The sequence below is a fragment of the Gymnogyps californianus genome, chromosome 5, assembly GCF_018139145.2.
Source record: "Gymnogyps californianus isolate 813 chromosome 5, ASM1813914v2, whole genome shotgun sequence".
Taxonomy (NCBI): domain Eukaryota; kingdom Metazoa; phylum Chordata; class Aves; order Accipitriformes; family Cathartidae; genus Gymnogyps; species Gymnogyps californianus.
The window spans coordinates 18,032,480-18,058,552 of NC_059475.1; the positions used below are offsets into that span (position 1 = coordinate 18,032,480).

The window sequence follows — 26,073 nt, forward strand, 5'->3', positions numbered from 1 at the left end:
TGAGAAAGCAAATGTGTCAGACTAAAACACGGCGTGAGAAAGAACTCCATCAAGAAGAAGAGGGGGAAAAAAATAGAGTAGAAATCTTTTGGGCGCAGGCAAACAGGTGGGGGGAGTGTCTGGTCTGCGAAGGCAGGGTGTCTGCAATCTTTGTAGCGATTAGATTTAATGGGACAGAAACGTTTCTCTCCTTCACGTCCCCTCCTCCTCTCAGCCCGAGGGGGAGAAGGGAGGGAGGTGGTGATGGGGAGGTGGCGGGGGGGAGAGAAGATTTGAAAGAGTCTTTGACGTCAGCCCTGCCCTATAAAAAGCTAGCAAGGAGCTGGAAAGCAGAGAGCAGAGCTTGTGGAAGAGCAAAGATGCCAACCCCGAACATCTCCACCTCTGCAGCCAAAGGCTTCCGCAGGGCGGTGTCAGAGCTGGACTCCAAGCAAGCCGAGGCCATCATGGTAAGACAAACCTACCCCACTTCTTTCCCTCCCCCTCCGAAAACCGCAACCTCTCCCATAGCTATAGGCAGAGGCAGGCAGGGGTAGATGGACCAACACTGCCTTTGTGGGAGTTCCCCGACATGGGTACCTCCGGGCTCCAGGCTGGCAAAGGGAAATGACCCTAACAGTTCTCTCTACATACTGGTACATGTGAAATGCAAACATTTAGGGGGATGAAAACTTGAGCTAATGCAACCCCCCCCCCCCAACCAAAAGCAAGGTAAATAACCCATAGACCTAAGGCAGGAATAACAAGGAATCCCCAGCGTGAAAGGCAATTCAAAAATCTTAATACTTTCCTGGTTTCAAGGCAATAAACTGCAGAGATTTCACCTGTTCCAGCATAATGAAAAAGTGTGGCTGTTATTTCAGACAACATACGAGGCACAGACAGTTTAATCAGTTTGTTTGCTGCTGCTGTGTCCACAGTTTCACTCCCAGCATATCCTTCCCCCGTTTCTGTTCCCAGCCCTCCCTGATGTGGTCTCAGCCCTGGGTTTAGCCCAGGGAATGCTTCTGCACACACCAGATCTGTATGTGTCAGGGAAAGGAGAGGAAAACTTCCTGCTGAGCTGTCAAGTGCCTTTAGAAAGCCAAGTCTGGCCAACCCATTGGACTGGCTGTAGGGACAGGGACACTTCACCTCCTAACCCAAATGCCAGGGCAGGTGGGAGGAGCCTGGAGACTCCCTGCACGGGACAGTCCTGTGGGTCAGAGATGTGGCCAGGCTGTGGGTGACCCTGGAGGAGCCATAGCAACCAGTGGTAGCGGGTGCACCGGGAGGGGACCCCCTCGGTAGGCTTGGCAGGAGGAAACCTGGGAATCGAGCCGGGTTAGGGAGCAGCTGTGTTTGGCAGATGTCTGCAGGGTGACTTCAGCAGGTCGGTTATAGAGCTCCCCATTTCCCTCCCCTATGCCCGCTGCCTTTTTCACCCGCTCTCCTCTTAACCCTGTGTGATGCTCTGACTTGGTAAAATCAGCCACTACATAGGCAGCGAGAGGTGTTTTGGAGAGTGGAGTGTGCTGGAAAGGAAGGGAAACATTTAGGAAACAAGAAGGTAAGCTTGCTTTCTCTAATAAATGGAAATCAGGGAAGGCTTCACTCTCACACAACCATTTTCATTTTGGCAAAATAATGAACACTTAAGTGGTTCTTGAAAACCTGGTATTTTCCAGGCTGCTTGTCAAATTAGTATTTGAGACGCTCGTTACTGTCTGGAGAAGGGGAGAGTGTTTGGTAATTGCATACTCTGGGGTGCTGCTTCATGTTTCATGGGAAACGGGCCACTGAACAAAGGGGCCAGAGGAATTCGGGTTCACCAGATGTGCTGGTAGGATCGTGGCAACCTGCTTGGGGGGTGAGCGGCTCCTCCAGCCTGGGGTGGACATAAAACCTCAGCCCATCGCAGACATAAAACCTCAGCCGATCTTTGCGTCCCTTCTTTGAATGGAAATTGTCAGAAAAATAAAAAAAATTAAAACTTAGCTCTGTGAGGTTCACTTTGAGAGCAGGCTGCATGAAAGTCTTTGCCGTTTGCTCTCACCTAGCACAGGAGATCTCCACAACCCTGTCACTTATTTTGCTGGCTTCTACCAGGTAAGAGGCATGACTCTGCATTTGTATGTGACATCGCGTGTCCCTGGCCCTCATGGTGTTAGCATGACCATGGGCAATTGGCCACCCAGGCCCTGCCCACCATCGCACCAGCTCCAGCAGGTCTGAGGTGTTCCCTTGCCATTAACCCGCAGGGACCAGCACACCACTGCAGAGGAAACTGTGCAAACTGGGGGGAAAAAAAGAAGACCTTTACAATCCTAAAACTCATCTACATCGGTAGGTATTTTACATGTCAGCTGGGCCAGCCAAACATCAAACTCACACTGTGGAAAACTCTTTTGTTATGTATTTAGTTTTTCTGCTGTTAATAGTTTTTACAGGACACCCTGGGACTGTAGCTGGAATAGGGTTAGGTTACAGAGCACACAAGCAGAGCCAGGCAGGAGACAGCAGTTGGAGGCAAACCAGCAGGAAGGAGCGCCCAGGGAAGCAGGGGTGGGACATTACTGTCCCCACACTGCAGGGAGGGAAATAGTCTTTACAATCCCTCCTGCTCGCTGCAAATAATGAGCCAGGAAAAAAAAAGCCAAAGTATTTTAACTCAGAACACAGTATTTTTAATGACACTACTCACGCTTGGCACTCTGAGTTGCAGCAAATTCAAAGAAGGAAAAATGAACTAACGCTTCATAAGAGGTGCAAACTAACCCTTCATAAGAGGTGAATGACCATATCAGACTCAGGCCCCGGTTAGGCAAATAAATGCTTTACAAAATAAAATTAAAGTTCTCACTGTAGCTAGATATGCACTCAGGGAGCTAGTCTGCAAGGCCATTTGGAAATATCATGTAACGGAGCCTTCCGAAGAAAGGAAGGCATTTATCATGACAGATCAGTTTGGTTTGTTTATATGCCAGATTCCTAATTTCCAGCAAAAGGAGGTAATACCCCGATGAGTGTAAATGTGAGGGGCAGATGAGAGGACTATGAGATGGGGAGTGCACAGCCAGGCAGCCTCTACCCGGCAGAAGAGGCAGCAGGCAGGCAGACACCTCCCAGCCCTCTTCTCCCAAGCAAAATTCAGCCTTTTTCTTTTTTTTTTTTTTTTTAAATTTACCCACCCAAAACATGCCAGCATGGAGTTAAGCAGCTTCCAGGGCTCCTCGACAGGGACCGAACCCCCCCACTCCTGCCTGCCAGGGGCCACCCAGTCCCAGCACACAGGTCTGACTGGTGGATGCTGGCTCTCCCGGTGCGGCTTTCCAGTCACACAAGTCTTCTTGCTATTTAAACTCCTCCCAGTCGGATTTTAACCTGATTTACAGCCTAAACATTGGCGTCTAATTTCCCTCCTCTCCCCCGCTCCACCCCAGAAGTAAAATCCTGCTGCATCTCTGCACCTTGGGGCACAGTGTGATAAAACATGCTTAGCTAACACACTGCCTGGCTTGGGACCGCTGCAGAGCCCAGTTACTGTGGCTAGCACAAGACTGTTTGCCCTGCTTATTTGACGCACTTTAAAGTAAACACTGACTTAGCTTTAAACCTGGTAGTGATATAAAATACACGCTTAAAGCCGAGCACACGCTCACAAGATTTTAAAAGTTATGGCTGAGGATACTTATTAGATGCCTTCTCTATTTGGGCATGGATACCATCGATTTAGACAAGCAGCAATACGTGCTTATTTGTTAGAAGGTGTTTTTCTGTGCCACAAGCAACAAAGGGGTTAAGGATCAACAAGTAATATTTCAGAGGGGTATCTTTATTAAAAAAGGACTGGATAGAAGTGCATGGGCTAGTGCCTAGGTGTGCTGCATTTTTCAGGCTGCATTAAAAATGTCAGCTTTACACTGCTAAAACATCCAAGAGGATTTTCACAGGAAATGTTAGTTACTGATGGTGGGCTTTGAAAATCAGGGAGAAAATGGGCTTAGTAGTTGAGCAGGCTGTCTTTTTAAAAGGAAAACATTCTCCAAATTTTCACAAGGTAGGGAAGGCGCTGCTTGGTTAGCATCTATCTCTTTTCCAGATATTTTCAATGTAATCAGAGGGAAAACTGCAGCCAGTCCCACTCTATATGCAGGTGCTGGATGGCTTTATGTGCTGCTCCTTCTTCAGTGCTGCCCCAGGTTTCTTTTAGCAAGTTCTGAGGGTTTGTCATCTGGTTTGGGTATTGAACACAGAAAATTGGAACGAGCTGAGCTGCCTCTAAATGGAAAACTAGTTGTAAAAAGACCAAGAACAAATAAGTTAGTATATGAGCTATTTGTATAACAAAAGAAACAGCAGTGATTGAAATAGTTGGTAGCTCACTATAAATGAATGACCTAACATGACCCCAGGCACAGAGTTGCAGCATTTTAGGTGCAATTCTGAGTAACAGAAATCTGCAGGAGTTTGTTGGGACAAAACAAATCTATAGATCAGTGGGAGGAATTTATTTTCTGGGGTATATGGATGCGGTTGCAATTACACCTCAATGGGCAAGCATCCACTTAATGTCAGAAGAAAATGTCATGTTGGATCCTGGGAGCAGTTTAGCTAAACTGCCCTGCTAATACACCTGCAAACAGTTCTTGTTTCCTGGCCAGGTCACAGCTGTGGGCTTCAGCTGTCCATCATAGCTTATCTTTTCTCAGGTGACTTCATGTTTATCTAATGCCTCTCCACTTGAGTTCATCAGACACCTGAAAACTGCGTAAGATTTTTTCTGATTTTTATTTTTTGAAGGATATTGAAAACTGTTGCTAGGGAAGGTGAGGGGAGAAGCCCACTCTCCAGTTGTGCTACAAGGATATTTTACACAGATTTTTCCTAAAGCTCCACATTTCTGAAAGTTCAATCCTAAAGCCTCAGTCCTCATCACCAGATCTTCCTCTACAAAGCCAGACAAGTCAGTCCAATATTCCCCTTCTTCCTCTGCTGAGACACATCAGTCACACCTCATCCAGCTACTGGGGATTCCTCTGATCTCCCCTACAGCTCTATCAGAAGTGCTATTTATTTCTGTTCTGCCTTCAGTCTCCACGGTTCATTGGTAGACGTCAAAGCCTCATTGAAGATGCCAGGAAGGAAAGAGAGGCTGCAGCTGCAGCCACTGATGCTGCAGAGTCTACAGAGACCATTGTCTTTGAGGAGAAGGATGGGAGAGCCATGCTGAACCTCTTCTTCATGCTCAAGGGAGCCAAGACTTCACCACTGTCCCGTGCACTGAAGGTATTTGAGGTGAGTACCTAACCTGTTGTATGGGACTCAAGGAACACACTACAGGTTTCATGGCTGTTCTGTGAGAAACATCACTTGAGTTTACTAAAGAAGACTCAGACTAGGTCTGCCTACTGCAAATTATGAGTTAATTGTCTCATGTCCCCACAGTCATGCTTTGCTCATGCCCCAGCATGCCCTCACTTTCCATCACTAAGAGTGAGCCATACATCTGTCTGGTAGTGCTGATAAGCTCTGGGCTTAACTTTGCTTAGTTACTGGATCCAACCACACAGTTTCACACATACAATCCACACCCTTTGACAGACCCCTCCACTGCTCAGCACTTCAACTTCATGCGCAGGACTCTGATCCCACATTCAAAGCAAGCCAGGTGCCCTGCATGGCTACAGACCAAACCCACCTTACTTGTGGGTCAAGGCTTTGGCAGTCTCTGGATGGCATTGCCACATTGGTCCTTGGTCAAAGAATTATGGGAACAGCTTCACCCTGGGTGTAAAACTGGTATATTGATTTCAAAATTACCTCCCTACTTCAGGGATGAATTTGATTCACATGTTAAAGGTTATGTTGGTTCTCCCCAGAGATGTGCTCTGTATATGGCTTTAATACCAAGGAAAACTGGTAACTAATTGAGCTTTTTCCCCCTAGCCAGCAATATACTGAGGATCTGAGTACCATGAATGGAAAGACTGAGATAAGTGCTGCCTATTTAAACAGTAATCAAAACATGACAACTTGCATTTATGTAGCACATTTTCATCCAAAAGGATTCAAAAGTGTTTTGCAAACTGAGGTTCTGAGATATGTTTTACCTACAGTAGTTTAATTTCACTGACTTCAGCAGTGAGAGGAGAGGACAATTCATTCCTATTAACCAGTCACGTGGGTGGTAAGGGCCTCTGGAGGTCTCTAGTCCAAGCTCCTGCTCAGAGCAGGTCCAGTCACAGCAGGTTGCTTGGGGCTGTGCTTGTTGCATTTTGAGTATCACCAAGGTAGAGATCCCACAGTCTCTTTGGACCCCTTGAGCAGTGTTTGACTGCCTTCATGGTAAAAAGCTTTTTCTCTTTTCTTTTTCTTTTTAATGTCCTTGCCTCCAGCTTGTGCCCGTTGCCTCTTGTCCTCTCACTGTGTGCTTTTCAGACGAGTCTGGCTCTGTCTTCTTTACACCCTCCCACCAGATGCTAGTAAACAGTGAACCAATCTCCCTTGCCCCTTCACTTCTTAAGGCTGAACAAATCCAATTCCTGTAGTCTTTCTTCATATAACATTGTGCTCCAGGCCCCTGAGCATCTTGGCAGCCCTCCACTATACCTGCTACAGCACATCAATGTCTTTCTTCTACGGGACATGGTACTCCAGATGTGGTCTCCCTCATCCCAGATAGAGAGGAGGAATCACTTCCTTTGACTTGCTGTCTACAGTCTTGCTACTACAACTGAGTATGTGGTTGGCCTTTCTCGTCACAAGGGCATGCTGCTAGCTCATATATTAATACTCATGATAATTATATAACACCTTCTTCCCCATGAAATGCAACCACTTTTGAGGTAAAAACAGATCACCAGCAACACTATACAGCAAAACCACTACCTAACAGCTGTAAACATACAAAAAGTGTGTTTGGGGGATAAGTATTTCCCTGAAATTGTAGGGCATTCTAGCTATTCATTGCCCATGCAGTACTATCTCTGCTAATATTGTGAAAAGTGTTCAAGATCTTCAGCAATTACAAAATATCTTGCATCTCCTCTATGAGGACTGTTGCAAGAAAAGCTGTTTTCTGGCAACATATGGTTCTTGTCTCAAGACTGAAATAATCTCTAAGACAAGCTTGTCAGACAAAGGCCTTGGTGTTGCCATGGTTGGGGTCTCCTTCCTAGAAGTGCACAGCTGCCAGATAAGGCATGAAAAATCCATTAGTGTAACATTTCAAATGCAACAGACTGCTTAGTGGGTATGAAACATAGAAGTGTAGGCTGTTGTACTTGGTAGATTTTATGTTACACTGCATTTAAAGTCTATAATTTAAACATTTTTTAAAACATCAAGCAAGAAGCAGGGGCAGTTTATGTTCAAATATTATCTGTTTCTTCCTGGAGCAATTTACTTGCTGCACCAAGAGCTTTCCTAGTAAAAAAAAATCTTTGAGCTTGTCGCAGAGAGAGCTTTAAATATAATAAAAAGACAAGCATGTCAACCCACAACAGAGGAAGATTCATTTCCCAGATCCCTCTGGCAATGCAGGTACAAGATATGAAAGCAGACGGGCATAATGACATTTCCCTCATCATGAACCATGCTGCAGGGAAGCTGGTTTCACTCTTCTGTATGTGTTACATGCAGCCAAAGCATAGGTAATGCAATCACGGCTGTCAGATTAATGCAAAGGTATTGATTGTTCAGGGGACAATGTAATAGTGAAGTTGGTAGGTACATTAAAAAACACGGTCCTAAATTTAATTTACCTGTGGCATCGCATCTGTTCCTTCTCATCTTTCTGCCTCTGATTAACAAAAGAAATCATGTCCCTTCCTCTACCAAAGATCTTGCAGAGGCTTTGGAAATGTTGGGTCATTGCCCAGGGACTTGGGCTTGTACTGCCAGTTTTCACTGAGTTAAAGAAAATATCCACAAATCTACCAGGACCCTTTGGAAGACTATAGACTCCATTTTGTCTCCTTCTTATTCTTTGGGGGAGGACAGTTCTGATAATGAGCCCCAATGAGATCAGTTCTGATAGTGAGCCCCAATTAACGCTACTGCAGACTGGGTACGGCTCAGCCCCGCCGGTTCAGCACCATGGCCAGCGCCGCGCCACCTGCCCACGCCCGGGCAGCGCCCGCCCCTTCTACGTCATCGCAAACCCCTTCCCCCCCCAACCAGCAAAAAAGCACCTTTGCCTTAAGTGGGAGATTAAAGGAAAGGGGGTCATAGGAGGTGGCATTTTGCCACATCAATTTCCCCTCTTGATACAATCTTCTTTGCCACTGTGGAAGTCTTCTGTTGATAGTTATTGACCAGCCCCACTGGTTGTTTGTCTAGAAGGAAAAACTGTGGAATTAATGGATAAGAGTGTTTATCCCAGGGGGGGAAAAAAAAGAAGAAGAAAAAGGCAAGAGGGAGTCCCTCCCAAATGTATCCATATGGACATCTTTGGGAAGTACCAGCAGGTGTTTCAAGTGTTGCCTAATGCTTTTGTTCTCCTTTTCCATGTCCCAAAAGACATTTGAAGCTAAAATTCACCACCTGGAGACCAGGCTTAGCCGAAAGCCCCGTGAAGGGACCGCTGAACTGGAATACTTTGTGCGCTGTGAAGTCCACAGCTCCGACCTCAATACTTTCATTAGCTCCATCAAGAGGGTAGCAGAAGACGTGAGGACCACTAAGGAAGACAAATGTAAGGAACTTACAAACTGTTTCACTTTTGCGGAGAGGATGAGCTGTAGAAACAGGGTGGAGACTTTGTTACTCCCAGAAAATGGGAAGGGCTACTGTATGCTGAATTTGAGCAAAACAGAAAAGACTGCCTCTGGGACACCAGAATCCTGAAAGCCACTTCCCTCCTTGTCCATTTCTCAATAGACTCCAGAGTCCGTAGCCCATTCTTCTGGTGCCAGATTGAAAAAATAGAAATAGGAGATGAAATTTCGTGCTTTGTTCACACCTCTCCTACAGAGTTCTCCATCCCTACTCCAGTGTTTTTTATTATAAATGTAAAGTAGTTTCCTACCTATGTGTCAGGAACTCTGTACAGATCCAGCACTATACTACAAGACACTCCCCATGCCATCTTGTTCTGAAGACAGGGTGATTCTTATTGTAAAATATCCCTGGAGATCTGCAGTGATCGCTCTACAACCAGCTGGACCTCTGGATTTGTTTTTAATGTCAAGTCTAGAATCTTTAAATAAAATCCATTTTTCATCTTCTTGTTTACTTTTGTCACAAAATACTCTGCTGAGAGATGGGCAGGGAAGTCATGAGATGCAGATCATGGCATTAGATCTGACTCTAGGAGAAGAGCATTGAGAGTGTGGGACTACTGCCCGGAAGGCACAGCTGTGTCATGTGCTGTTTGGTGTGTGTGTGTGCATTTGGTACACCAGGTCAGATGTATCTTATTCAACCTCACAACCCCTTCTCAGCAGGGGATGCTCTATCTTCATTTCCACAGCCAGTTTTTCTCTTTCTCTCTCCCTACAGTTCACTGGTTTCCCAGAAAAATCTGTGAATTGGACAAGTGCCACCATTTGGTCACCAAGTTTGACCCTGACTTGGATCTGGATCACCCGGTGAGTTAGTCTGTGTGGGCACATCCTCACATTGGAGTCCTGATCCTTCCCTCAGAAGCAGGGAGCTGGAGAACACCTATTTGTGCAGCTGATCAGGGAACTGTAGTGCAATCACCACCATGAGAGAAGTTTCTCCAGTCAGTGATGAACTTTTTTGGGTGAGAAATTTTAGTAACTGATTAAAAATCCTGTCTCTGTTCCTATTTGTCATCACAGGGCTACTCTGACCAAGTATATCGCCAGAGAAGGAAATCAATAGCAGAAATTGCTTTTCACTATAAGCAGTAAGTCTCTTTCCTAACATCCATGCAGGGATAATGCCATGTCAATGCAACCTGTTGGGAAGTCATTGTGCTACCTGTGTGAGACTTCTCTTCTTTTATGTTTTGTCTCACCATTCAGCCTTGCCAGCTCTTTTTGTGTCTCTCTTCTCTCTATGTATTCCAGTCTCTTGTTAATTAAAAAATATCTGTGGTCATTAATTCATACATTGATAAAGCCAGAATAAACCTCCTGCATAACAAAAGCCACATATAATTCCATCAGACCTCAAACTTCATTTTGAAAGGTAGCATCTTTTAGAATGACATCTAGTTTCAACTTCAGTGTTTCAAGTACTGAAAAAGCTACCATGCACCCAGAAAACTTGTTCCAATGGTTCATTATCCTGGCTGTGAAAAAATGTGGGTTTTATTTCTAAACTGAAATTTGGTAGCTTTAGCTTTCACCCAATGGATCATATATGCCTTTCATCTGCTAGATTGAATTCTGCTATCAGGTTTTTTTTGCTATGAGAGTATTTATAGACTAAATGGTTTACCTCCTAACTATCTCTGATAAATTAAATAGATTCCAGTAATGATCCCATCATTGTATTATATAGATTTAAGACTATCTCTTGTACTCCTACTTAATACTCCTGTTCTGATATATGCAGTGATAGCACTCAGCCTCTTCACTACAAGATCAAACAGAGCTCTAATATTCAGTTGGGTTTGTAAAATATTCCCTAGATCCTATTCAGTAACACTGCCTCCCACCGTAGCATCTCCCTCTCTGAGCAGGACTTAAAATATAGATTTCTGTAGTGAGTTGTGCTGAAAGCAGGCTATGGTAATTACATGGGTCACCTTCTTGAGCTACCCCTGCAACCGGTGTGATCCCAGCATGCCTTTCTGCTCTGTTAGGTTTCATGTTCTTTGCAGATTTGAAGCCCGGAATATAGACATTGATGTTTTTATTCTGTACTAATACTAAATGCACAGAAAGTCACTGTGCCAGCAAGAGAGTCCTGAGGGACACAGGAAGAAATACTGTCCTAAGATGATGCACTCATTTAAGATGTCTTCTCTCACATCTCATCTGCAGGTTAGCATTTATGAGCCACTATGTAGCATCCCTTCAGGCTGTTAATGGAAAAGGAACTATGCTTTATCACTGTAATATGTGAATATCTCATTTGTTCAAATACAGAACAGAAGGATTTAGGAAATACAATTGCTAATTATGATGCAGAAAAGGAAAAAGTGTCAATCTTCTTTAGTTCCCACTTACATCAATGTTAAGATTTTCTTTTCTTGTCGTCCTTAATCTTACTGACAATATATTTTTCTGCAGTTCAAATGCGTTTAGTTTTCCTTATTAGCTGCTTTTATTTCCCAGCCACTGATTCATTCTTGGAGCCATCAGCCCCCTGAAGTTCAGGCACATGAAATTAATTTATTTTCACACAAAGTTTCAATTTTTTTCCAGTGAAAACCATTTTTTTTCTGGAAAATATTATGCCTGCTAAGCTTTTGCTCATCCCGTGTTTGTTTACAACCTCTGGCTAGACTAATGCTTTTCTCTGTGTCTGCGTATTTGTTGCACCTATACAAATCACCCAGTACTAAGGCTTTGATTTTCCTGTAACCCCCTTGCTTGGATTGATCAACATCATGCAGAGCTTCTCCAAAGTGCTTCCTTCTCAAAGGGAAGAGGAGCCTGGCTTGTGCTCTGCTGTTGTCAGTAATGGTGTGTTTTCCTTGCAGCGGGGATCCGATCCCTCATGTGGAGTACACGGCAGAGGAGGTCGCTACCTGGTGAGCACTGATATAATCTGTGACCTTTATTGGCTTCACCACTAGAAGCTGGGAATCAAAACCTAAACAGTTAGGGTGTGACCTCTTGAAAAACGTATCAGGAGTGCAAGCATCCTACTTAATGGCTTGTTATAAAAACCAGTAACTCATTGCACTGTGTTTTATGGTACAGACTGCATTTGGGAGAGCAAGCTACCTCCAAAACAGTAATGCTCTGTCTCCTCTTCTGTTGGGGCTGCACTGAGAGCACTTTCACGCTGCAGCTGCCAGGAGTTTCCTCCAAAGGAGCCTCCCCAGAGAGCAAGGTAGATAATTTGGAGTCCCACTTCTCTAAGGGGACCTGGATTAGTAGCAGCCTCCAAACAAAGGGCAGTTATCATAGCTGCAGAAAGAAGTATGAGGCCCGTGGTGAATATCTGCATGGTACCTTGCTGGCCTCACTTCAGAAAACGTTTGCTTTGAACATTATTATTTCCAGGAGCATCGCTGCAGGAGTGTCTCTGAAAACAAGGCCAGCTCATATGAGCTGAGTACACAGGCTCCTAAACAAGGTCATCTCCTGGTTATATTGGACTGTCTTCATAGTGCAACTTCAGGAGCTAACCTACAGGGAATATTTTAATTCCAGTTAATACCTTTTATACAATCTTCTGACCTTCAAGGTCAGATATAGGTCTGTGCAGATACAACTGCTGACTTTGCAGGCTCATTTGAACGTGTGTCTGTAAGTTTACATACCCCTATAATGCACACAGACATAGACTTAGTGGTGGAGAAAGGCAAAAGGACAAGAAACCTAGAGGCATGAGTCCTTGATAGTGTATAACCAGAGAACAGGAGAGGACCAGACAAATCAAGCCACTGAACATCTGCCACCTCTTGTTCTGAAGGAAGGAGGTGTACAGCACCCTGAAGAGCCTGTACCCCACCCATGCCTGCAAGGAGTACCTCGAAGCTTTCAATCTACTGGAAAAATTCTGTGGCTACAACGAGAACAACATCCCTCAGCTGGAGGAGGTCTCCCGCTTCCTGAAAGGTGGGTATGAGCCTGGGGACCCAGGTCCAGGGTCTGCCAGGGCTCCAGCATGGTGGTGGCAGCTACAGCCAGGAAACCTGAACCTGAAGGAGGAGCGTGGGAACTGAAATTTGGGAGGAGAGCTGGTGGAGGCTTGTGCATTGCCTACAGAGGACAGTGGTAGACCCCAGGCGGTGGGGACTGCAGCTAAACACAGTGGGCTGCAACTGAAGGTCAAGCCCATAGTCAAATAATCACACTGAGCACCTAAAGAGCGGATGTTGCTCCCTAGTAGGAGCAAAAAGATTAGGCTTGGCACAGCAGAAGCCCTTTAGTTTCCAGCACTGATGCTGGGAACACGGGACACCAGCACAGCCCATAGGCCATGCACCCCTGCAGAAATGGTATGCGCTGTTTCAGAGAGGACTGGCTTCCAGCTCCGGCCAGTGGCTGGCTTGCTGTCGGCGCGGGACTTCCTCGCCAGCCTGGCCTTCCGTGTCTTCCAGTGCACACAGTACATCCGCCACGCATCCTCGCCCATGCACTCCCCCGAGCCGTGAGTATCGCCTGGCCCCAATGGCCTCCCCTGCCCAGGCATCCCACCTGGCCAGCAATTAACCCTTCTCCCTAACGGACAAACTGTCTGCTGCTCACCATGTTTTCCTCCTTTCCCCCGGGCATTGGCAGGGATTGCTGTCACGAGCTGCTGGGGCATGTCCCGATGCTGGCCGATAAGACGTTTGCCCAGTTCTCTCAGGTAAGGTGGTTGTCTGCTTCCTTGCCCTCGAGAGGGCAAGGCACGAGGTGGGAACCCAAACTGACCCCAGTCTTGCCACCTAAACCCTTCTTGTTATAGGATTTATTTATATTAAACATGATATTCAGGAGCCCTAGTAATGGACCGAGAACCCTAATACAGAGCAAAAATATCAGACTCTGCAGCAAAGCGTTTTTAGTCTGAGCACGATGAAGCCCCAGCAGATGCATGGCAGTGCAGGGCAACAAAATCTGTTGTCTCAAGGCAATAAAACAGACCAATCCATGCGTAAGGCCCTCAGACCAAATCTGTCCTGACGTTTGCCCCTTCTCTTCTCTTCCCAGGACATTGGGCTGGCATCTCTGGGAGCAACTGACGAAGAAATTGAGAAACTTGCAACGGTAAGTTTTCCTCTTTGCTGGATGGGGGCCCTGGCACCTCCAACAGCACTTTGTGGTATCAAGGGGACTGGTCCAGCCTGGTCTCCCCAGATCTGCAGGCTCAGAGCCCCTACTCGAGCTGCCCCAGCCCTACTCTTTCATGATGACTGTGCAGAGCGGAGATCAGTTAAACAGCTGAGATCGCTTACGCATTAACCCAATTTTCTCGGGCACCAGAGTATCATCAAGCATCGTATTTCTAATGACAGCACTGCTGGGACTCTTTGGGATGGGATTAAATGACATCTGCTTCCTTTGGCTCTCCCTCAGCAAGGTGACCCATCCTGCTCCAAGGGCACCGAACGGCAGCACCGCGCAGCAGCCGGGCACGCAGGGGACCAGCCCAGGAACATAGTTTCCATCTGTCCCAGTGTGGCAGTAACTTAGTTTAGCACTTTGCTCTGGCAGCGATGGGTGCCAGGTAAGGAGAGGGGACAAAGTGCCAGGCGCCCATTCATTTAAATAACCCCAGACCCCAGCTGCGACGCAAGGGCTCGGAAGTGACAGGGAGATGAAGATGAGGAGCTGTGTCCCCTATGCGTTTTTCTTTCTCCTTTCACAGCTTTACTGGTTTACAGTGGAGTTTGGGCTCTGCAGACAGAATGGGATAGTCAAAGCCTACGGAGCCGGGCTCTTGTCTTCCTATGGGGAGCTCATAGTAAGTCCCAGCATAACTTGTCTCTCTGCTCTAGACCCTATACAGCAAAACCCCTTCTTCCTCTGCACAGCTCCAATGACTTTACCTGATCTGTTCTCCACCTCTGTCTATCACATATGTGCTCTCCGATCCCCTTAATTTCATGCCGGCATTTTTCTGCTGTGTCCATAGCACTCCTTGTCAGATGAACCAGAGGTGCGGGACTTTGACCCTGATGCTGCTGCTGTTCAGCCCTACCAGGACCAGAACTACCAGCCTGTATATTTTGTGTCCGAGAGCTTCAGTGACGCCAAAAGTAAACTGAGGTAGGACTGGGCAGTGAGAGAGACCCAAACAGAAGGAAATGAAGCTATTGAAACAGGGCTTGACACCATGGCTGCTTTCAGTTCAAGGTCAGAAGTAATCTGGAAACTGTTGTCAGGTCTTTCAAAGTCAAGTGATTCTCCAGTTCCTACAGGGTCCAACTTCCGTCCCTTGGATTTGCCCAAGAGCCCCCCAAAATATGCTGAACTCAAGGGCGTGGGTGTGGAGGAGTGGGATGGAGTGGGAGGCACTCTTGGAGACAAGACTGAGGGAGCGAGAGAAGGGACAAATCTAGCTCGTCTGCCTAGTTCTCATAGGAAGGAGTTACAGACAAACTCCAGTTCCCAGGGGAGGCCAAGCAACATAACAGAGGGCTGGTGGTCCAGAAATTGGAGACCCAAACTACCCAGCAGGACCCCCTCTGCTTCCTTGCTGCAGAAGGGCCAAGTGATACAGGTCAGGTACTGGCTGTCCTTCACGGGAGCATCTCGCCAGCATGTGTCCTTCTGAAACACGGGCTTCTGCGTCATGTAAAATTTTGCTCTGTGGGTGAAAGTTTTAGGAGAGGGGTGAAGAGCTGCTCAAAACAGTGGCATTCTCTGAATTTAGGGTGCAGAAAGATGTTTGTCTTTCTGAGCAGCTGCTGGGCAACTTATCCATTTATCATTCAACCAGCAAAAAAACCCCAGGCATTGTTAGTAGCTCGTACACAAACAAAAAAGATGTGGTTGACGTGGATAGATTTATCCATAGAAAAAAAGGAACTTTTGCCTCCTAGGCTGGTTAACGTGGGTTAGTGGACCCCAGACAGCATCCCACCAGTGTAGCTGGGTTTTCCCATCCCATGGGACTGCAAACAGGATGGAGAGGGGCAGCTCTACCCACGGACATCTGTTCAGAAGAGCATTTTCTTGGTCATACCCAGAATTGCCCACAGGAGGAAAGCTCAGTCCTTTAACATTTGACTGACAGAGGAAAACTGCCTATACCATTTTATCTTAGCTTAGGAAAGGGATAGGATGAGATGAGGTATTACACAATGTGCATGACTTTGCAGTTCCTGCAAGTGGGGTATTTCATATAAATAACGTGGAGAGGACTGCTATATTTCAACTTCTGCTTTTATTACCCTCACTTGCACTGTTCATACAACCTGGAGTCCAGCTGCTCAAAATCAAGCACCTGGGGAGCCCATCCTCTTACACACACTAGGCTGCTTTAAAAAATACCCAACTGTTGCCTAATGAGTCATTTCCTTGCATTTAAAAAGGAAAAATACACCACATACACAGCTAAGATTAGGCTAGGGGGTTTTGACAGTGACAAGCACTGTAAATGATCCTCTTCAAAGAGCTCGGAGACCACACAGATGTTACTCTATGCAGCGAAAACATTAAAACATCTATATTTTTTGCATTACTGGCAGCTGCCACCATGGACCTGATTATCAGTGTTATCCCTCAAGAAAAGCCTTTTTTCCCAGAAAGAAAACTCTCCACCAGTTTTCTAGAGTGGACACACCCACCCAGTGCCCTTCCAGGCACCCATGTCAAACTTGTATGCTTCAAAAAGGTGTCAAGTGAACACATCTGTGCTGGAGGGCAAGTTTCTAACCATTAGCAGCTGTGCTACAAGTCATCGCTGTGGCTGATAGGATTAATAAGTGAGGTGAACTGGACCTTGCCTGGTAGAACTGAGAAAAGCCACATCTTTTAGGAGGTGAAAAATGTGAGTATGCAGAAACCCCCTCCGTTTGCACTTGGTTTTGTTTCCCTGCAGCTGCCAGCCTGCGGCTTTGACCATGTTGCCCCTTGGCCCTGTCTGGTGTTTTCCCCCAAACCCCGGCAATTCAGGACTAGGCTTTCCCGCGGCATGCAGTACCAGCCAGAGGAGCATCTGTCTGAGAAAGGGATGTGCTTCCCTGAGCCCTGCGCCAGAGCAGACCCACGGTAGCCACAAGAGGGTACCCTAAGCTAAGCAATTCAGGAGTGAAAGAGTGAAGCCTCAGCAGAAGCGAGGAACATGCCTGTTGCTAGTGCTGTTTGTCCCCCATCTTCCCAGGCCTTTCCAGCATGAGACTGCAGCTATGAGTACCTAAATATAGATTCCCAGCTCCATATTTACACAGCCACTAAAGAAAAGAAACCCTATCTTGTCAAATGTACAAAACTTAGTGTTGGAGGTGAACATGAGCAACTTTGGGGAAACCTTACCCTTGATTTGTTTTCACTTGACCATGTACTTCTCCATTAGAAAGGTAGTAACAAGGTCTTGCTCTTGAGAGGTATCAGGTAATGTCAGGCTCATCACTGAGATCTAGACTCCAGTTGGCTTTGGGTGCAGTAGTGCAACTTTACTCAAGCACATGGCTCCGGTGATGCTATTCCCATCCTTTTGCCCAGGCCTGAGCCACTGCCTGACAAATCTATCCTTAATACGGCTTGCAGCTAGTTCTCCCCTCCCCAAGCAGAGATTAGTCAATAAATGAATGTCAGAAAGGATTTAGGAATATAATACTATAATACCATGGGCTTTCCCTGCAATTAGCTTCTAAATCTCCTTGGCATTTTTGAAAAAGAAAAAAAAGAAATTGAAGTAGAGGATGCCTGGCAATGGCCTCAGAGGTGACCAGTTCAGTGTACCCTCCAGTTTGATGCAAGCCCATGTGTTCAGCCCACGGAAATCTGCAGTCAAACTCATGGTCTTCCTTGCTGAACAGGAGGGATCTCAACTACTGCTATAGCCCTGTGGAGCTGGAAAGGTGGGAAACCAGAGTTTTTGCACTAACCTAGAAACTCTGCCTAAAGGAGGCATTAACCTGTTGTGATCTGGGTAAATGGTGATGGGTAGGAGGGAGACTCAGGATTCATCTCATGTACCTAGCCCTCTGCACCCTTTCCTTGCAGGAGGTATGCAGCACACATCAAGCGGCCCTTCTCAGTGAAATACGAGCCCTACACCCACAGCATCGAGCTCCTGGACAGCCCTCAGATGATCTGTCACTCCCTGGAGAGCGTAAGGGATGAGCTTCACTCGCTGATTAATGCGCTCAATGTTATCAGTTAATACGAGAACTGAGCTCTTTCCTTCCCCTCTTTCCTCGTAGCCCCAAAACCGCCTGCTCTGCCCTCGCCTAGTTCCCAGCTGATAACTCCTACCTGTCTTCTCCAAATGTTTGCACTGCTGCCTGTCACCATGCGACCCCAACAGCTTTACACTTTTGTATGTAGGGCCAGCTCAGAGGAGGGCAGAGGGACGGACCCAAGGCCTGCTGGCTTTTTGGGTAGCTTTTCTATTGACTGCTGGAAGAGGCTTAGCACAGACCAAAAGCATGGCCAAGCTACAAAGTTGAAGTCAAGAGCTGTGTGCTAGGCTTCTGGGTGCAAGGAAGAAGAGAAAAACTGCTTTATTAAAAAAAAAAAAGAAAGAGAGAGAGAAAAAAAATCTATTTTTTGCAGTTTGAGAGAATAAATTATTCTGCTTTTTTAGCCCCAAAGCAACTCCTGTAGCAACTTCAGGGGAGACCCTCAGTCCCCACCATCTCCTGCCTCTTACCGCCTTGTACATTTGGGAAATGCAGAGCTGCTCAAGAAGCTTTTCTGCCTGAACCAACCCTATGAGGTTTGAAATTTCAGCTCCCAGCCTCCTCTCAGCTTCTAGCACAAGGGGATGCTTAGGCACGAACCCCTGAGCTGCACCACCCCACCAGGCTGCAATAAGCATCGTAGCTTCCCTGAACCTCTAAATTGACCTAAGCCAGGAGTTGCCTGTCTGGCATAGAGCAGCCCTGATCTACCTGCATCCTCTCCAGCACAAGCACCACAGAGCAAGCCCTGGCCACCCCAGACCAGACCATGAGCACCCCCTTCAAGCCCTCTTTTAAAAGCTCCCACAGCAGGGAGTGGTCAAGAGCCCAGCTGCCATCCTTCACAGCAGATAGCAGTCACAGCTATTGATGTTCCTGTGTGCTGGTGGCCCTGGGCAGCCTCAGCAGCCTCTTGGTGTCCTGAGTTTATTGGTTATTGCAGACTGAGTGGGGCCACTGGTGTCCTGAGTTTGCCAGTCCTTGGGAGGATTTCACACACTTTCACTTTTCTAGTCTATTACACAGGTGTGGCATCATTTTGTTCTTAGATATCTCAATATCACTGTCACCTGATGTAACTCAGGTTTGTGACTAATGTTATTGCTGGCCATTTCTGAGGAAAGTAACATATGGTTAGGATGCTCAAACCCAGCTTCATCCAGCTTTCACTGTAGATATTAATGGCTTGATCTGACCCGAAGCTCTCAGTTTTCCTCCCCCTGCTTTTGCCCTTCTTATCTTCTTGCAGGCTGTCTCATAACTTAGCGGTTTGCTCAGAAGTTTGGCCCAAGGTTATGCAGCTGTGTAGTATCAGAGCTGGGCTTGGGATGCGTGAAGGCAGCTAAACAGCTGTGGGGGACAGTGAAGGGGAGAATTACACATAGTTGTTTGCATGATCAGTTATAACATTTCTGTATAGACTTTTACTATCCTTATCCACTATATACAACTTTTATAATTTCTTCTTTAAAGAGATGCAAGGCTCAGCAGTTAAGTTTTGGCTATTAGGTGTAAGTATCCTCCAATACTGATATATACCATCACTCTCCAGTGTTACTTCTACTGTGGCTCAGTCATGATAGTTTACAATCCATTACACTTTATCCCATTTCAGACCTTCACATACCCCCAGTTCTCTCAAATTTTAACTACTTAGCTACTGACAACACTTAGTCTCCCACCTGCTTCAATCCCTCCTTTCTGTTTCCTTTCTTATTCGACCCCCCTCCTAAATTCCTCCTAAATTGCTTAAAAGGCCATTACTGAAGTCAGCAGTTCAACACTAGGGCTAGCTGCTTCTCCTCAAGTTATTCCTTCTCGGAGGATTGTCCTGTAAGTGAATAAAACTACTGAGTTCATTCAGTTATGGTAATTTTAGAGCACTTTTTCCAAAGCTTCAGCTATGATTTCCCAATCTGGGTGGATCCAGATCTTGAGCTGTAACTCTCAAGGCTCCCTTAAGAGCTGTAACAATTTTTAATTTGGGGTCTTAAGTTATTACTATTAGATTAAGTAGCTGGAGCAAGCTATGTAGGACTAAGGCAGGTTAGGTCATAGGTTAGCTATCTAGCATGAAAATCTTATTGCTATCCCCAGTAAAACAGACTAAAATAAAGAAAATAAAGCTCCAAACAGGCAAGATGTAACCATGAAGCCTGTATAGTTAATGCACAGCTTACGGCCTTGTTAGTGATAGCAATGCCATGTTACTGGCCTGCAGGTCACTGTTCCTCCTCTCCTTTGGTAGTCTCCAGCTCCTGGGTTACTGCCCGTGAGTGCAGCAAGGATGCTGCAAACCCTGCAGCAACTCCAGGCTCCTGATCAGGACCAAGCAGGGAGTCTCTGTGGAGGCATTTGATTTCTGGTCTGGCCTCAAAACTCATAAAGGTCTGAAGGTGGTTGCCTCTAGGTCTCCAAAGCACTTCACAGTCATTATCTGCCTTGTTAAATGTCTAAAATTAATGCAATTTATAAAAAGACCAAAGCTATTAATATGAAGTGAAAAGCCAAGTTAAAAATCCTTGCAACTGCAGGAGCCCTCAACTCCTCCGCCTCGCCTCGGAGTTTGCATTGCTGCTCCGTGACTCTGTCAGCTGTTGCTTGTTCAACGAGCTGTAGTAAAATCTGTTGCCCTATGAAAATAGAAAATAAGCAAAACTCGAAGCATAAACCAGTCCCGTTAGTATGCAAGCATGTAAACAGATCTACTGCAGCTACGCGGGAAGTAAACATCACGCGAGCTGCACTCCCTTGCTTCTGAGAGATGAGGTTGCGCTGGGGTGTGCTGTGAGTGCGGGGGCTCAGGCTGAACAGGTGCCAGAGGCTTTTCTCTGGGGCATTTTCTGTGTCTGTGTTCTTGACAAATTCATGACAGATTCCAGAATATTTTAGCCCCTTAGGGGGACATCTGAGAAACATGAACCCGTTTGTATTTACCATTGCCCTTGTCTATTTAATATCTTAGAGGACTTATCCTATTAGTAACATAATAGGTCCCCTTCTATTTTATCTCTAAAGCTTGTTCCTTTTTATCTGATTTCAAATACATTACTTGGCCCCTTGTTTCATAAGCCATATATGAACTGGATTCTTCCCTTCTCATTTTACCTATTTTTCTCATGTTGCTTCTTCTACCTGAGCCTTGTTTTTTTTCTTTATCCTGCCATAATATTTTAGGGTCTTGGACACAGGGCCACCAAGGAATGGGCTATCCAAACAAAATATGGTTGGGTTGTAAACCAGTCCCTGATCTGTCACTGCTTCTTAAAGCTACTAATATTAATGTTAACTTTTCAGCCCATCATTTTGGATATTGTCCTACAATTTTCTTTAGTCTATTTTTAATAGTCTGACTCATTTCTTTCTACCAGTCTGGAGGATTGCAGGTGGTAGGGTATATGCAGTCCTTGCTTAATTCCCAGGTTACTCATTAAGGCTCGAGTTACTTCACTTACAACACCCCTCGCTCTTCATCTCATCCTATCTCAGCTGCTGTTCCATACCTATGGACATTTTTCTTTAACAGTATTTTACAGTTCCAGCAGCTGTATTCCTTTTAGGTGGAAGAGCCTCAGCCCACCCTGGAAAGATATTCATGGTGACAAAGAGATACTGATACCCTTCTTTAGTTTGTGACAGTTTATCTGGATGATCCCTTTGCAGTATTTGCCAAGGTCCTTGGTTTAGCCAATGCAGTAGAGTTGGCAGCTTTCTTTTACTAGTCCACTTCTGCATCATTGCACACCTTATGCAGTTTTTATTTATGTCCTCTATTTTTGCTTCATTTAGGGCCAAATATAAATTCTTTGCACTCTTTTCAGAGTACCCTGTACTCCTTTATGTGACTTATTATGACAGTCTAAGATAACTTGCTGTCATTCAGCCGGCCACAGTATCCATCCCATCTTCCCTTTTAGCTGATTCCTGGTTGGGGCTGCAGTAAGTGCACTCTGAGTCAATTTATCTACTTGTTCACTAAATTGTTTCTCAGTATTGCTTTCAATCTTCCCATGTACTTTAACATCCTTTACATATATTTTATTCCCACTCTCCCTCTAAGCTTGTAAAATAAACCTCCTGTTTTCTTCATGGGTGTCCCATTATGTGCTTGCCATCACCTTTCTCCCTATTATGCATACAGTATTTTAGTCTATTATCAGCATAGTAGCTATCTGTAGAGAGATATTGTGTAGAGGGGTTTGTCTTTTACTGACAGACTGTAAGCACCTTGGCATGATCCTTTCTCTAGTTTCCCCACTATTTGTTCCCTCATTCCACTAATAGGAGTATCTTGGATTATTTTTCCTCCTTGTTCAAATTTAGCACTCCCATGAGTGCACAATACTTTCGGTTTATTACCGGTTTCCTTTAAAACGATATCCACATTAATAACCAGTTCTTCTCTTTGTACTTAAGAGCAGAGTATGAGTAGACTGGGGTACAACTGGACTATCGAGGGGGAAAGCCTCGAAGACCATCACAGCCCAGACTGCCTCTAACCAAGCTTTCTCATGGCCAGGAAAATTTTGGTCCAGCCCCTGGAAAGGGAAGGACTCATATGCTACGGGTATCCGTTTTTCTTCACTATTTTTCTGTAACAGTACTGCTCCCACAGAATCAGCTCATGTTGAAATTCTTATTATGAATAATTTTCCTTTGACTGGGAATTTTAGTGCAGGAGCTTTTTAAGCAGCTTCTTTCACGTTAGATAAAGCATTGTCTTGCTCTTTGCTCCAGCTCCCTTCCTGATTCTTTTTCTGTCATTTCCATAATTCTCTGCTGGTACTAGCAAAGATGGATATGCTGCCGTAAGATACTAGCACAGTTATAGATATGCTACCATAAGAAATGAAATTCTCCTAGCACTCTTCAGAGTTGGGACTGATTAGTAGGAGTCTTTATTTCACAGAAAGCTTAACCTTTCTAGCATCTATCCATCTTCTTGTTTCATCAGTTCCAATTCCCAAGCAGTTAACCTGGGTTTGCGTTAATTGTGCCGTATTCAAATTGGTGGTAAATCCCATTTGGTCTATTAATTTTAAAACTCAGCTACTTCTCTCTTGTACCTCTTCTTCTGTAGCTGCGGTCCCCCAAATATCATCCACATAAGACAATTTCTTTTCTTTGTCCCCCAGATACCATCATTCAAACAGTTTCCTAACACAAGCGTGTGCAGCAGGGCAGGTGCTCAGCCCTGTGGGATGCAAGTAAAAGTATATTGTTTGTCTCTTAATGTGAAAGCAACTCTGTAAATTGCTTCTTCCCCTGCATTTTGCCATATGGGAGTTTGCTGTGAATCGTGGGGGTGCGTTTGTGCTGCTAGTTCTCCTAATTCATCTGCTGTCCAAGGAGCCTGACTCAGCCTTGGGGCTGCCAGGGGCAATGGAGATACCTGTGCTCCATTGGGAGTGGGTGGTTGGTACATGGTATCATGTCCTGCTGACATTAGAGCAGCTCCCCATCAGTTCATTAAAGACTCTCCATCTTCCTTAAGCTTATGGACTGATGTTAATGCTGCCAATTGCATCCTTGTCTTACCATTCTGCTAGGCAATTTGATTAAATGCCCACGATGGCATGATTAAATGTTCATCAAGGAGGTGCCCAACGTGCAATGAATAAAAGCTGGTGGAGCACACGCTCTAATCAACTTACAGCTTAATTCCCATTTAATTCATAATTGAAGCAGTTTCTCTAAGTCCTACACTCCACTGTACTGTTGTGCTTTCTTTCAGTGGCTTCATATCTGCAGCTACCTGCCTTAGCGTCGCTTTTTTCATTTTAACAGCTGCAGCAGTTTGATCTGCTGTACCTGTGTGCCCTGGGACAGCACTTGTAGTCTTTGTGGGATATGCTGCTGTTCTCAACTTCTCTTTCTTTTCCCATTTGCCCATATCATCCTTGAAATCATCTTCCTCTGACGACTCCCAATCCAGTTCTCTCCACCACTTCCTGCAGCTACAGCAGTTATTTTTAATTTTTGCATCCCAATCTGCTTTTGCAAGTGTCTAATTTTAGCTTTGCATTTACTATGATCAGGTCCCTTTTGAGGTCTCCCTCGCTCCAGGGTGAATCACTGCACTATATATGTTAATCCCTCTCCTTACTTCTGCAGTTTTTCCTTATCTTTTTCTATATTCATCTGATTCTCTAATTGCCGTTGCACCTCCTTACTGCCTTTTTGGGCCACTAGATGGTATTCCTTTTCTTAAGACAAACTTACTTCAAGTCACTTGATAGACTCTTTTAAAACACAATTTTCCCGTTGAAGCAGCTGATATGCTGATGTTGCCTTGGCTCGATCGGCACAGATTATTGCTGCTTCCCATACCAGTCCCACTAATAGAAGCAGCGTATCCTCGAGTCTCCCTTCATCCACCCTCCCGTATCGGGGAGCATTTGGTCTCTATCACCCATCAGCTTCCTGTGGGCTGGAGAGGCGCCCACAGCCCCTGCTGTAATCTCTGATATTGTTGGGACTTCCTGTAGCCCTCCAGTATTCCTGTTTTTAGGCTTTTTCCTGAGTCGTCTTAGATTTTTCCCATGCTTTCAATTTCATCTTAAGGTATCCCTTAAGTAGTGTGCACAAGGCTGGTCAGATTTGTAGAGCTGCCTTGAACGAGATCGCTCAGAGGAAAAGTTTTGACGATCTACCCAGTCACACCCTCCACCAAAAGATGTTATAAATTCCCTTTCCCTGACAGTGGAGCAGATTTGTAGGATTATGTGGCTGCTTAGGTCTAAGCATGAGCTCATGTCCTTTGGGTGGGTCATGGGAGCCTTCATGCCATTTCCCCACACCTCATCAAACGTGGCTGCAAGCTCTCTAAAAAGTGACCTGGCGAAAGCCAAAGTGACGGGTCAGCCCAGGTTAAACCCTCCCATAGATGGAGCATGGGCTGGCGAGGGAGGAAGAAAGAAAAGCCTTCCTCGGAGCCAGGCCCCACTGTACCCTCTGGTATCCGTGTGTCCCAGTGCCTCGCTGAGCGGTCTCTCGCTGTTGTCGCTGCTGCTGCTGTGGGTGGATCTATCTGTCTGTCTCTCTGTGTAAAGAAATATGAAACAGAATTATTTTTCATTTTGGAATCGTGCTGCTGCTGACATGATATTAAGAATAAAAAAAAATATATTTCTGGTCTAGCATCCTGAGTTTGGCTCTTGCATCCTTCTGCTGTCCAGATTCAAGTCAGCCGTCTTGCCTGCAGGCTGTATGCAAAATCCGACCTGGGGCCCGTTACGGCAGGAGATCTGCAACTTGCGCTCATGCAAAATGTTAACTTGGAGGTGGAAAATGGTCCCTTGTTTGCAGACAAGCTGATCTAAGCCTTTCTTTGCCAGGATATTACCAATTGCACAATTATGCATGGAACAGTAGTTGGGAGGTCTCTTTTAAATAGTAACATGCCAGGGGGCTTGCCTTCGCTACATGCTTTCTCTCCCAGCATTTCTCACTATTTCTGTTCAGTTCCAGTAATGCTGGCCATGTAGGAATGCCGGCATATGCACTGTGCCTGGTAACGTAGTCTGGTTTGTGCGTAACCAGGCTATGCAACCCCAATCCTAAATGTGTTGAACACCTTTCTAAGAGTAATTAGGGGTGGATCTTGCTTGCTTAAGCATAGAGACTATTTTAGATGACCTAAGGCATCTGCTGCATCCATGTGGGAGTGGTGGATGGGATACAGGATGCCCAGGAACTAGAATGCACCCCCGGAGACCAGAAGAGATGCCCAAGGCCATATAAGTGTTTCCTACTCCAGAGTTATCCTTACGTTTAAGGAAACTAATTCCAGTCACTGCTGCAAACTTGGCTTTTACATGAAAGCCAGACTCTTTCTCTGGTTAAATCCCTTCCACAGAATCACGGACGGAGGTGGATCAATGTATTGCTGGCACAGGTCTGGACCATGCATCCAGGCACCCCAGCACTGTCTGAGAGGGAGTTTCCTCATTTAGGACTTGTAAGGATATCCTGGATCTTCACAGTGCTCATTAAAGTGTTACAGCTGTAATGAATTCATCTTCATTACACGCTTGGGAGGTAGAGGAGTACTCTTGTCCCTGTAAAAGGCTGACAGATAAAAGGAGGCAGAGAATCAGAGAGACTCAGACCAGGCGCAGAGCCTGAAAAGTAATTACATGCCTAAACAGCTTTGGGAAGAA

General features: G+C 45.6%; 1 protein-coding gene across 1 annotated transcript; it reads left to right on the top strand.

The window, feature by feature from the left end:
• Positions 1-359: 359 nt before the first annotated feature.
• Positions 360-17,892, top strand: TH (tyrosine hydroxylase). The gene is made up of 13 exons (XM_050897903.1): positions 360-449; positions 5,074-5,277; positions 8,503-8,677; positions 9,484-9,572; positions 9,789-9,856; positions 11,603-11,653; positions 12,544-12,689; positions 13,089-13,224; positions 13,356-13,425; positions 13,770-13,826; positions 14,428-14,523; positions 14,695-14,828; positions 17,733-17,892. Exons 1-13 carry the CDS (start codon positions 360-362, stop codon positions 17,890-17,892), a joined length of 1,476 nt encoding a protein of 491 aa, XP_050753860.1.
• The last annotated feature ends 8,181 nt before the right edge of the window (positions 17,893-26,073 follow it).